We start from the raw sequence: 14,221 nt of genomic DNA, 5'->3' as shown, positions 1-14,221 counted from the left end.
AATCCCTAGCAAACCACACACCTATTTATCTTGCTAACCGCTTCACAGCCCACACCTCTAATAGACCTTTAAGATCTGCTCATGCCCACTCACTCGCTATACCCAGATTTAAGCTCCAGAAGGCAGGGGGATCTCCTTTTCCAGTCCTTGCTGCCAAACTCTGGAACACATTACCTCACACTTAGAGCTGAACCATCTGACCATGCGTTTAAGAATAAAGTCAAATCTTGGCTCAGCGAGCAGGACCACACTCCGGGTTTTATGCAAATTTGCTACATCTTCTACAACCATCCTCTCTTACTTTCCTGTGAATATACTTTCCCCCACCAGCAACTGTGCCGTCTTGGCAAACACGTTACCCATGCTTATTCTATGGCCTCCTTGTAAATATGTATTCAGTATCACACTCTGCTATTCTTACAAATTACAGTTATTTTATATACTGTGATACTTTGCCTTGTAACCATTGTGACTACCTTTAAGAAATGCGCCCAGATGCCCTTGTGCCAGGTGCGCAATACAAATAAAACAAATACAAAATACAACTACAAGGGAAGGCAGAGAAGCAGCGGGAAGTGGGCAGGAAGATGGCCGGTGGGTGCATCCACTCTGAAAGAATTCTTTGAACCCGGGCTTGGTTAGTGAGATTCAGCCCCTTATTGGATTAACCTGTACTAAGAGCCTTCTGGCACCTGTATGTAATCTTAAATCTGTGTATCCTCTGTAACAGTGCCTTGATGCCTTATGGGCTGCAAGTGCGCTTAACAAATGCAAATAAATAAATAAATAATAACCTGACTTGCCCTTTTTTAATCACTTCCAACTGTTAGACAGGTCGCACTCCACGGTGTAATTCTCGAAGAAATCGAATAGAGGCTTTTTGCAATTAGGATATGGAAGGGCTAGTTTTTGCATCATGGTGACTCCCTTTAAGGACCATTCCATAATGAAAGTCAACCCGGGAACAGTATCCCTGGGTAATAATCGGCCCACTGGTCAAAATACATTTCTCTATATATTAATGTGTGTTGATACATCATGCTACAGGTGGCTCCCCCAAGTGGAGCAGAGTGCTATAATGCTGGCCAAACACGGGGGTGGGGGCAACCATTATTTTTTTTAAAGGTTTGGAGGCTGTGCTGGTTACGCCTCCCTCGAAGTTCACCATTGTCAGGTCTTCTCCTCAGCATTGTATGAGGCTGATATTTGTGGGTAGGTAGTCTATACCATGGCCCTCATTACGACCCAGGTGTTTGACCATGGTGCTAGTAGCACCATGGTCCATGCCGGTAACTTACCGACTCCGCCATGGCGGCATGGGGAATTACTGCCCCATTCCGAGGTTGGCGGGGCGGTAATTCCCCATGCTGCCATGGCCCTTCCCCATTCCCATTTTTGCCCCTTAGGGCTCAATGGGACTGGGGAAGGCGCTAATTATGGCACCGTAAATTACGGTGCCGTAATTAGCTCCTAGGTCCCCTTACGGGTTGGTTTTTTAACGCCTCCTAAAAGCAGGCGTTAAAGTGCCACCCGCAAAGGGACCTCGTAATCAGGCGTTAAGGGTTTAATGGCGCTGCCACCTTTTACGGCGCTGTTAACCCCTTAACGCCTGGGTTGTAATGAGGGCCCATGTATTAATGGCTCCACACAAAATCTTTAAGTCACTGCTATCTTGCCAACAAAGTACATCGAATGTGTCACTAAGGTTAGAACTGGGCATTAGAGGCATTGGGGTTGAGGCACGTTTGATACCCCTTGTATATTGAGGCAGTTTGTGGAATCCACCTTGCTTAGCCTTATATAGGGAAGCAATGGAAGAGTTGATAACCACCAGGGGGCGACATCATTACCTGATTTAGATACAGCCGAGAGATGACTTCCGCCATAGGGATGCCCCAAATATGGATTCAACCCCTCAGTATTTGTAAAGCCACTGAAGGCAACATCAAGCAGCAGTACAACAATCACTTTAGTCTTAACTGCTTAAAGAAGATCGAGTTCAGTGTTTTGCTGCAATTGTATCTCTCAAGGAAATCCACGCTGGGACTAGAAAAGTATGTGGAAGAGGTGGAGCACTTCCCAGGCACAAATCCTTTTATCAAATTGCGGTTGAGGATTTTGCCACTGGCCACACGTGCAGAGAAATGGGAACAATCTGTCCATGGGAGCACTTATTGCAAGTTTTGCACAGAGGGGAAAGAGCATCTGTCACATTGGGCCTCATTACCCGGTAGGCGGTGAGCCATGGTGCTATTAGCACCATGGCTCATGCCGGTAAAATACCGGCACCGCCTTGGCGGAAAGGGGATTTACCGCCCCATCCCAAGGTCGATGGGGCGGTAAATCCCCCTTCCACCATTGCCCTTCCCCATTCCCATTTCTGCCCCATAGGGCTCTACGGGAATGGGGAAGGCGCTAATTACGGCACCGCAATTTTGCGGTGCTGTAATTAGCTCCGAGGTCCCTTTGCGGGTTGATTTTTAACGCCTGCAAAAAGCAGGCGTTAAATCCCCCAACCCGCAAAGGGACCTCGTAGTAAGGCGGTAGGGATTTACCGGTACCGGTATTTTACCGGTACCGGTAAATCCCTACCGCCATCCGTGTAATGAGGCCATTTGTCTGCTATTTTGCACCAGATATATCTCTCTTAGGATATTACTTCTTATGCCGCTTTTCCAGACTGTCAGTGTCTGCACTAATGATGCGATCATCCTATGCTGCAGGGGCCATTCAACGGAGGCAAAGGCCAATGCTAGCCTGTATGTTTTAGGGCCTGGCTGAGAAGATCTTCAGACAGTAGTGTCTTCTAACCCGACTGTTGAACACACTTCTTGTGATCTTCAACACATTGTATATCCTGTATTTTATAAGCATTTGTTTTTATGATGGATTTGAACGTGTTTATTTACAAATTGTCATATTGGCAATTTATGTAAATAATAGGATAGGATTTCTGAAATTGATTTTTAACTGATAAATTTATTCTATTGTTTGTATCCCTTGTAATGGATTTTTGACCTGTTTTATGTCATGTGCTTTTATGTCTGTAGCTGAAATCAAGCTGTTTCTGTCTGCCGGAGTCCTGCTACGGTGACAGGAGGCATACATTACTCGGCTTCCCCCACTTTTTATGAGATAACGCTTACTTTTCTAGTGACCCTTCATTTTCTCTTTATTGTGTGCCTGAATTCGCTGCTATAAAAGAAAAAACAATGCAACTCTGATTGCAGAATGTGCCGTTCAGGCAGGTATTTAGCATTTTCATAAGCATTCTAATGTTGGCGATTTGGAACTAGAGATACAGGTAGATAAAGTGTCAGACAGACGAGTGGGGGCATCGAGGAAAAGAGAACAGCATTTCGAGTGGTGCAGAGCGGGCATAACAAGGCTCTCAAGTTGCCCAAGCATTAGCTAATTCAGTGTGATTTTTAGCTTTGGATAGTTAAGGTCAAAAGCCACCAGTGGGCAACTGTTGTTAATAGACAGTAGAGGTGCTGAGGGGATTGGCTACTGGGTTTCACATCATTGCCAGGTGGGTGTGTACCTCAGCGTGGCATCAGGGAGACCAATAAACTGGATCTGGCAGTAGATCAAGGCCACTGCAATCCCCCCTCTCCCAGAGGCATATTGCTAGTGCTGCAACCCCATCCCCTGTTTACTTACTCCTCTCCCCGACTCGGAGCTAGAGCATGGCAGATATACCGAAATCCCACTGAAAGCAGCAGGAGGTGGACACAGCACTTCCGCTCACCCCCTTTCTGCCACCCTGGCACCACAGTCTCCCGCCTTTTTCTTTCCCCTTACTATCAAAACCAGTCAGGTTTTGGGGATGAAGGTGAGACATATTCAACTGCAATTTCCATTTCCAAACCCCACACAGTGGTGCTGTCCTCCAGTGTTCCTGCCCTCGGCCTGCCCTGTCCACTGCCCCTGCATCACTGTCAAGGCAGTAAGGCTGGGAACACGGGCAAGGAACAGGGAGAACAGTTACATACCATAACTGTCCACACCCATACCACAACAGGACTTGAGCGCTAGGACCAATGGCAGCCCACCTCCATGGCGAGGGAGGCGACGCTGTAGGGCAATGGAACAGTGACGCCTGATTCACAATAGAGGGTAGACATGAAAAGTATGGCTGTAACCGCAGCCTATATGTAAGAAATGTATGGTACTGTTGAGTACTTTAAGCACAGACAGGATACTTACCAATCGTGGGGAATAGTGGACCTTTGCATGGAATTGTGGGGTGAGAGGTAATTTATTTAAAAGTGTACTCACTGACAGATCATTGTCAATATAGTTGATTTACAAACGACACACATGAGGAGTTGTTGCTTCTTCCCTGGGAACAAAGTACTCCTGCCAGGGGACAGATTACAGAAACTGTCCGCCAATGCAAGGGCAGTATTAGCACTAGGGCGAAGTTTGCCCTATTTTTAAAATCAGTGGCACACACTATAAAACTACTGCACCATGACAAGGGCAGTTTGGCATATTAAAAGCACCAGGGCACACAGTGCCCTAGTGCAAAAAAGATACATTTCTACTGCATTTTTGCACCAGGGCAAAGTTTGCCCTAGTGCTAATACAGAATGGTATTAGCACTAGGGCAAACTTTGCCCTGATGGAAAAATGCATCAAAAATGTATCTCTTTTGCACTAGGGAAATGTTTGCCCTGGTGCTTTTAATATGTTAAACTGGAGTTTCATGGTGCAATAGTTTTCAAATGTGTCCCAGTGTATTTAAAAATAGGGCAAACTTTGCCCTAGTGCTAATACCGTGCATATGTGCACTTGCACCGGTGCACATTTTCTGTAATCTGGCCCCAGGTTCTAGCGTGCATAAATGGGGCGTTGTTCCTGGGTTAACATGTGAAAACTAACCATAGTCTCTAGTTATTTTACTCTATTGAATACGTGTACTCTTGTATGTGCATTTATGTTCAGGGAAACCGACGTCTGTCTGCTCTGCTCTTGACCACGTGTAAGTACACTGGCCAGGAGAGTGCCTGGTTTTTTGGCAGGGGAACTTCTCCTGTGCAGTTTACACGTGCAATGGATAGAAATAAGAATTAAACAGTAAACATCTGTAGGTTATGAATAGGCGAGGATGTAAACTGTTCATGCTGTAATTTACTAGGGGAAAAGTGAGAGACAAATATGAGAGCAACAGAGGGAGAGGCACAGAAAGGAAGAGAACAGCAGATAAAGGAAAAGCAAGAAAGAGAGAGAGAGAGAGAGAGAGAGAGAGACAGAGAGAGAGAGAGAGAGAGAGAGAGACTGTGATACACGTCGAAAGAAGTATCTCAAGAAGAAGAGACGATTTGAACATTCGTGTGAGAGTTGGCAAGACTGATATATGGAGAGGAGGTATAAGGGAGAAGAGTAAGGCAGTGGGACGAGGGGGAGGGGTGGAGGAAAAACAAGAAAGACCCAGAAGAAAAGAAAGCAGGATCAGATGTGGAAAACAAAACATGCTCTATGAAGGAGGAATGCCAAATCAAGAGAGACGCAAATAAGAGAGCAATAGAATGCGGAAAGAAGTATCGGATAGAGGAAGGCAACAATAACAAGAGATAGGAAATGAGGGAAATAATGTAATGAAATCACAGTGGAGGGAAACAGACAGAATAGCCAGAGTGAGAAGCAGCAAACGTAAAGGCCAGGCAGGAAGAGAGAGGGGATGAATGAGACACCATGAGGGTGAGAGTCAGAGGCTGAGTAACATGGACTTATAGGAACTACTCACTGTTTTTGGAGTCCAGCTCCTGGGCCGCGATGGTTAAGTTTTGCCAAGCACTGGCTTCTCTGTCTAAAGGTTTTCTGCTGACAATGCTTCCAGAAGGTAGAACGGTGATATGATCGGTATCAGATTTTCTGATGAGGTATCTGTACGAGAATAAAAGACACAGAAATACAGTTGTTAGAATTCAATGTTTCTTTTCATTAAATAAATATACAACTTTAGTAGTGATCTTGTAGCCTCTATACAGTTCCTCAATTACCATCCCTGATACCCTTTCCACTTCCTAGAGCTTTATTCAGATAAATGGACTCTCTGGGAGTCCACTGACCTTACCTTAATTGGCATTGAGTAAAATCCTGACCTCAGTAAGTGCAGCGAGGGGGTGCTAAAACCCAGTGACTGTGAAACTGTCAGCATTGCCTCTTCTGCTACCGATGCTTCAGGAGAACCACAAGTAGAGGCTCTAAGGTAACTGATCCTGGTGGAAAATTCACAATGAACACAAAACAACGTTGTCTTCCCCTAGAACAGTTTGCTTTTCATATTTGATGATTGCTTTTCCCAAAACCAGCATGCAGATATATTTTAAAGAGGTTTCCAAACTTGGGTTTGCCACAGTGTTTGGTTTAATGAAGACTCGCCAATGCAGAGGTGATAGCACTGCCTCAGTCACCCTTGATTGTACCTCCCCATAACTTCCACAGTGGAAATCACGCATCTCACTGATCTCTACTTTTACCTTGGGTCACACACAAAGAGATGACCCCTCCACTGAGGTGGCCATTTATCTCTATTTAGTGCTGTATCATAGGACATAGGAGAGAAGTTCTGATTCGCTCCGCTTTTTATGCATTTCTATTGCTTCATGTTGTTCCACTGTTCGACTGAAAAAGAGCAGTCTGCCATGATATGTAATTAAAACACGAGTGTAAGCCAGACCTTGACCCTTTAGTCTTTGTGTCTAGAGTATGGGTCTGCCACCTTTTGCTCTCCAGATGTTTTGGACTACAGCTTCCATCTGTCCTGGCCAGCATAGTCAATTGTGAAGGACCATGGGAGTCATAGTCCAAAATTCACAGGTTGCCGACCCCTGACCTAGGAAGACACCACATCACAACCACACCTCACCTATGACACCCACCAATGCAGATATATGTGGCTTGTGTGTTATTGTTACTCTTGCACCCAAGTAAATTGTCTAACATTTTGGTGTAAGACCATCTTTTTGTGTGGGACAAGGCTGATGTGCAAAAGGATATTGGAGTTGGGGACAATCTGATCACAGACCCTTCTAAGTGTGCATCTTGACATACAGTAGGCTATTTAGCCTTGTGTGTTCTCAGTAGAGGGGTTCTAACATTTTGACATAATCTATGATTAAGTAGAATACATTAGAAAGAAATTCTCATGACTTCACAAAGCATTCTCCTCTTCCCATCCCATGTACCTTCCTTATCTCTGTCATGTTCCCTCTTTTCGTATTGGTTCCCCTCCTTCCCTCCGCTGTTCATGTGGAGATCTTTGAAGTCATTGTGGAGTGCCATTACCATTGTACATGTAACCAACATCACCTTATGATAATATAGTGTTTATAGGGCATGCCATTGTGTTTTTAATTGCTTATATTATAGCTTTATAGACCTGCAGCGAGGGCCGTACCGGGTGTTATGGGCCATCAAGACCCAGTTAGGGAGCATAACGCCTGGTACGGCTTGAGCTGCAGGTCTATAAATCTATTAGAGCACCCTCAGTGTTTAACTAAAGCAGAACAAATGAGAAATTATATATAAATGTTTATCTGTACACACATGTTGGGCTAAACTACCTACTAATTAGTCACATGCCATTTACAATTAAGAACTTCCCACTATTGCTTAAAAAAAGCATATTCATTATGTACCTTTAGCTATCATTGTCATTGTAAATGGATTGAGTAGTGGCATTGTACAGAAGACCAACATGTTCATTTCCAGTCCTTCATGCTTCCGCAGCAAACACATCATGAAGCTTATCGAACAAGCTTTCTTAACAACTGTTGCTTTCTTAACAACTGTTGTGAGGGAGGGACAAGTTAATCTTTTCCATGCTGGCCTACAGTAGCGGCATAATTGGGGGATTCATTTCTGTCTGTGCGCCGACGTTATGTCCTGACTTAACTGCGGTTTCAAACTGAAAGGAAGTTAACTTCCTTGAGGGGGAGTTACCACGCCAGGCACGCTTCTACAGCAACATGGCACACAGAACTTTAACTGTTTCAGTTCTGTGTGCCGTGTTTCATTGCAGTTACACCCACGAGTGTAGACAGCGGTGGCGTTGCTTAGCAGGTGTAATGTAATTACGCCCTACAATGCTGCCGCCGCATCGGAGCTTAGCTCCAATTACATATTTCCGGCCTATATTAAATATGCGGGCTATACCACTCTGTATAGCCCGCAGATTGACCAATCACGTTACTGCAAACACCACTAGGGTGTTCTAATAGGTGTTATTAATAATCAATGTAATGGTGCGCAAAATATTGACATCAGGGTAAAGGCTGAGTTAACTTTGTTGGTATTCAAACTTGCAAGAGAGACAGAGAGAGAGAGAGAGAGAGAGAGAGAAAGCGATAGAAAACGAGAGAGAGGAGGGAGAAACCACTTCATTAGTTCCATTTCACAATCTTTGATAAGATCCACAGAGTCTTTATCCTCATTTTCATTTGCTTTCGTGCTCAAAGATTGCTTACTGAATTGTGGCACATTTTTGTAGTTCCTTCCTCCAGTATGTAAGTGCTATGTTTTCCTAATTTATATCTTTATGATCAACGATATTGCCACAAACAAACCCAGGCAATTCCGCCTCCAGGGACTTCCATAAACCCTCACTGAGAACAACACTTACAACACTCTAGGTCCACTGATTCACAACCTCTCCCTCTTAACTTTAAGGAGTTTTTATATGTTTATTGTGTAAATGTAAAAATGAAATTATTGCAGGCCTATTGAAATGCAATAAAATGGAAATGTTTACAATACTGGTTATGCATGTTGCTGCATGTTAATTGTAGACATGGCCTGCATAGTGCAGACACATATAAAAACAATGGAGATTGTAGCAATAACCCCCTCTTTGGGGGGCTTACAGGACCGCGAATGACCTGCAAGCCCAAGCCTAGGCAGGCCCGCAAGTGCGTCGGCAAGGGCTCAGGGCCGCTAACGGCCCTGTGTTGAAAAGAGCATTCTTCTCATGTTCATGTGTATACAGGCTGAATCTGCTCTCTCTCTTCCTTTGTACTGTTGTATACTTAATTGGAACAGTTTCCTTAGCAATGGAATTGTGATGATTGGAGTGTGAGGATTCTGAACGGGCAGAGAGAGAGAAGGACTTGGAGAAGAACTACGGTCACTACCTTTTTTTTCTCTTTTTACATTTATAGCAGCTCAGAAAACCCACAAGCATCTTGGTGCTAGTTACGAAAGTGCATAGTACAGTAATCAAAGTGTGGGAACAAGTAGAGATTGTAACTGCATAATAGTAGGTAGGGTAAAACATACTCTGAAAGGGGGGCTGCCTCAGGTGTGCCACAGGCAACAAGAAATAACAGGTAAAGGTATGAGTCCACTAACTGGCAAAGCCTCACCTCACCTTATTCTTAAACTACAAAAAAGAACTCCCTACTTACCCTACTGTGGGTTTTCACTGTATAGTACTGGCGATGAGGGCTAATGCTGTCCTGACTGCAGTGGAGAGGAGACAGCAGACTGGCCGGGAATGTTCTGATTATGGACTTGGTCCTTGATACACCCATGTGACCTTCATAGCCTAGCATGACCACCACCTCTCTCGTTCCTTCTGGTACCAATAAGCACTCATCTGTAAGCACGTACTCACCTTGCATACTTAACTCATCTTTAACTCTTATGAATTTGGTATGTCTTTGATCCAACTCTAATTTTCGTCACTTAGACACCACTTGTCAACAACATGTTTCTTTACTTTATGATACAATACATCCTGCTGAAAAGTGGTTTGTTATAATGTGAAGGTTAATAGAACCTTCATGAACTGTGGTTCGATGGGGCGTTCCTCGAGCTGAGATTCTATTCTTGAGGCTCAGCTGGAGGAAGGCGGACAGCGGACCACGGTGAGGGAACTCTCCAGTGTGAAATAAACGAGATACGAACTGGCATAAGTATACGATTACTTTATCGGTGATAATCCACGTAACATGGTTTTCTAGTCAACTTCCTTAAGACAAATCTCCACCTGAAAAATATCTTGGATATCTTCTCTCAACTTTACGAAATGCTCTGCATTCTCATCAGCTATGGCATTCCATCTCGTGATCCATTTGACAATTCTCCTGGACAAACCCATCTATTCCTCTTTTATTAAAGATGGTGACTCGTGGTTTATGATCTGTCTTTACAGTGAAAGGTCTCCCATACAGATAACCTTTACATTTTATGATGGCCCATATTACAGATAAAGACTCTCGTTTTATCATGGAATATAATCTTTTCACATCTCTAAGTGTCTTAGAGGCAATGTCACAATGTGTTCACTTCCATCATGGTTCTCTTGCATCCCCATGTGTGCAATAAATATCATGACCACAGACGACTCTGGCTGCAACCTGATCTGATGATATGCAGATTTGCGGTCAAAGTCCTTCCATTCAGGATAGGCTGGTGCACGTATGGGGATTGAGCAGAAAATAACTACTCCCTATCATCAGGCAATGGGTGTTTTGAGCACTTCAGTCACACTTTGATGGATGAGATTTGGATGCCATTTGAAATGAATGAAGACTAGATGAGTGCACTAATAAGGAGGGTGTTTCAATACAGAATTATGGTACAACCGGTGTGGCTCCATTGAAAGTGCTTCGAGGGCATAAACAGAACAATTTACTGACTCCAGGTTGGCTTGGTAAGTCAAAGATGATATCCACTGATGTCACCTAGGTTAAGGTTCACATTAGGTCCATGGAGAAGTTTCAAAGATGCATTAGGCTTTCAAACATGGATACAAGGATCAAAGATATTCACTTGGTGAAAGGGTCAAGACTGTACTGCCAAGGAGAGGAAAGAAAGTTGATTCTAAGTATTCTCAAGTGAAAATCATAGAGAACATACTGGGCAACACTGCCAAGGTTTGTGGGGTGAAGTATGGAATAAAGAGAGAGTAGCATATGTGAATGAACTCAATAGCAGAGCATATTCATAATCTGCCTTAAGTGTTTGTAGGCACCATCTGTTCATAGTTTAGTTTGTCTGTATAGTATTATATCACTTTTCATCTAAGTGTGTAAATAGTTTCTGTTTAACTTCACTGTGTTCAAACATAGGTATGTAGTTCAACTGTTTTCATGTACAATGTGTCCAGATGGAAGGAGATGTGTTGTAAAGTGCACTCTAAACATGTTCATTTAAATGCAGGCTGCATCTAATCTCTCTCTTCCTTTGTACTGTTGTATTCTTAATTGGAACAGTTTCCTTAGCAATGGAATAGTGATGATTGGAGTGTGGGGATTCTGAACGGGTATAGAGATAAAGGAACTTGGAGAGGAACTGTAGTCATTACCCTATGCTTAAACCGCATTATCTCCCTGGCAGTGGGGGTGCAATTCAATCAGGTGGCTAGGAAAGCGGGCTTGAGCCGCCGGTGCAAGCCTGCATGCCAAAACCCCTGACAGTTGGCTCGCCCCGCCACCATCTTCCTCCCACCCTCCGTTCCCTTATTCTTTTTAATTTTTTCCCCTTTTCCCACCCCCACTTACCTGTTTGTTGGGGCAGCACAGGCAGCCACCACAGCTGCTTCCGCGCTTCTACGGTCACTAGGGAAAGGGAAGAGGGTCTCCAAAGTGTCCTGCCATCCTTTCCATGGTGGCCATCTTAGAAAAGGATTTCATTCATTGAAGGGGACGCCTAGTGCATCCCGTTGATAGAATGACATTTTTTTCTTCCTTTTTTTAGCACCCCGGGTTACTGCTTTTATAATGTCTTGAATGCCCCTCCCGCTAAGCATGGGTGATTGCTATTCGCACCCTGGGGTTCTTCCGGTGTGCACATAGTTTTATTATATTGTATCTTCGGGAGATGAACTCTGAACTGATTGCGTAAGCCCAATCTCATAGAAATAAAAGCCATGTGAAGTATAAAAGGGACTTAGGGCCTCATTACACGGATGGCGGTAAGGATTTACCGGTACCGGTAAAATACCGGTACCGGTAAATCCTTACCGCCTTACTACCAGGTCGCTTTGCGGGTTGGGGGATTTAACGCCTGCTTTTTGCAGGCGTTAAAAACCAACCCGCAAAGGGACCCAGGGAGATAATTACGGTACGGCAATCTGCGGTACCGCAATTAGCGCCTTCCCCATTCCCATTATGCCCTATGGGGCACAAAAATGGGAATGGGGAAGGGCAATGGTGGAAGGGGGAATTACCGCCCCGCCAACCTTGGAATGGGGCAGTAATTCCCCTTTCCGCAAAGGCGGTGCCGGTCTTTTACTGGCATGAACCATGGCGCTAATAGCGCCATGGTTCTCCGCCATCCGTGTAATGAGGCCCTTAGTCCCTTTTCTATTTCATATGGTGGCGGCTGCAGGGGGTACTGATTGCTGGCACCGGAGCACAAAGCTGTGGACCAGCAGGTTAGTGGGGAGGGTGATAGGTGGGTGAGGGAAGGGAGCAGGATGTCTCAGAAGTGTGGGGGTAGAGTGGGGCATGGGGAAGTAACAGGGAGAGGCTCCCTGTTTCCTCCCCACAATCAAGATGGCACCACCCGGGGAAGGGCCTCGGGTGGCTTACAAATGCTGGCTGTATACCGTGTGTTCTTGCTTGCATTTCCAGCCACCTGATTGGCTGAGCGCCCTTCCCCAGTTGTGAATGTTTACAATAACCATGGTCACAAAACTCCACATGAGGCCAATACATGATTCTGTAGGCCTCAAGTCTGTCCTATATTGGGTCAGACTCTGGAAGACGCCTGAACTTGTGAAGTATAGGGAAGCACTTAAATGTTTACTGGATACTGAGGGTGGACAATCTCTTCCCTGGGTCGTGCATGTTAAGCAAAGGCTAATAGCCTTGAACTTGAGTAGTTTGTGGCACAATCCGACCACAATGCCTAAGGGTGAAGGTGGAATGTGCGTCCTCACTCTGATTGAGGAAATGCTGGAGGATCTGGTTTTTCTATTCATTTTGGGGTGCAGTACTTGGCCCTTAAGCATGAATTCGGGTTCGACGAATATCTAGACACCGTAACACCTAGCAAAGGCATACAACCTTTCTCTGGAGATCATGACAAATATGCGAGGGTTGCAAAATTCACTAAGAAGTACTGTGGGTATAACTCTGCAATTTGTCCTGTATGCGGCAATTGTGAAGAAACACTAATTCATTTCATGTTATTTTGTGTCGGTTTCAAGGATTTGAGGGCAATGTATCTGCTACCATTGTTTAAAAATGCACACATACGACGTGCTGAGGATGCAATGACATTCTGTAAATCTACTGCTGACTTCAATGTTGTCCACTTTGTGGCTAAGTTTATCCATTGTGCTGTGTTTGTAATTGTTCTGTGTTTTAACTGCAGGCATTTTGTATATTTTAATGATGTATATGTTTGAGCTGAAGACTTTTTGTCGAATAAAGCTTTAAAAACGAAATAAAGAAAGTATAACCATGCTATAGAAAGAAGCATAGGCGATTCTAGCGTCAGGGTGGGTTGTTAAATTTCCCTAAATGAGTGTTGCCCTACATTATCCCCTTCCAGAAAGACAATAATCTATTCATGATAAAATGTCTAGACAACTACGACTTGTCAGTCCGGTAATAAACACTTCTCACATCTTGCTAGAAGATTAAATAAAACCCACTCCTGCAACTGCCCTCACTGGCAGGCACACATCGCCTCAATCACCTATTGGATGGCGCTGAATCAAAAGAAATATTCAGCAAGATATTTCATTCCACCTTCTTCCTACTTCTTCTCTATGCACATGCGCTCTTACTAAAGTTTATGTTGAGGCTACATTTTTAATCAGCATTGTCTTGTTAGACATACGAAATTGTATAGATCTCCATCACTAGAACAACCCAAACTGCTCAAGCCCTTCGAGACCATATCAATGCAGTTAGGCAGTTACTGATAAAGCATAATGTAACATAACACAACACAAAATTACATAACATAACATATGTTCATGAAACCATTGTATATGAGTGTGTATGCAACACTTTGAAAACTGCTCGAATGTGTGCGTGGCTCCTAGCCTTTGGTCTAAATGATGTACTGTCTAAATAAATCAATTCATGAAGGGCTGGGCTAATATGTCTGAGTTTACACTTTTCTTTGAGTGCCTCATACCCGCTCAGTGAGATATCTCCTCACATGCTGGTGAATATGTCAGCAAAGTCATGATGCAGCACAGCCTAATGGAGATTCCCTTTGGAAACTAAAATCTTTGCATCATGAAGAAAAT

At 44.1% G+C, this 14,221-nt stretch overlaps 1 protein-coding gene across 1 annotated transcript in view; it reads right to left on the bottom strand.

The window, feature by feature from the left end:
- The window catches only part of CDH5 (cadherin 5), a 302,086-nt gene that overhangs the window by 37,255 nt on the left and 250,610 nt on the right, over positions 1-14,221 (bottom strand). Inside the window, exon 8 of the mRNA XM_069653040.1 lies at positions 5,753-5,892. Within this exon, the coding sequence (XP_069509141.1) occupies positions 5,753-5,892 (140 nt within the window). The remainder of the gene's footprint in view (positions 1-5,752; positions 5,893-14,221) is intronic.

This window comes from Ambystoma mexicanum, chromosome 1p, assembly GCF_040938575.1.
Source record: "Ambystoma mexicanum isolate Mex_15411 chromosome 1p, UKY_AmexF1_1, whole genome shotgun sequence".
Lineage (NCBI taxonomy): Eukaryota > Metazoa > Chordata > Amphibia > Caudata > Ambystomatidae > Ambystoma > Ambystoma mexicanum.
The sequence above is the reverse complement of the archived record's forward strand: the minus strand, read 5'-3'. Positions and strand labels throughout refer to the sequence as shown.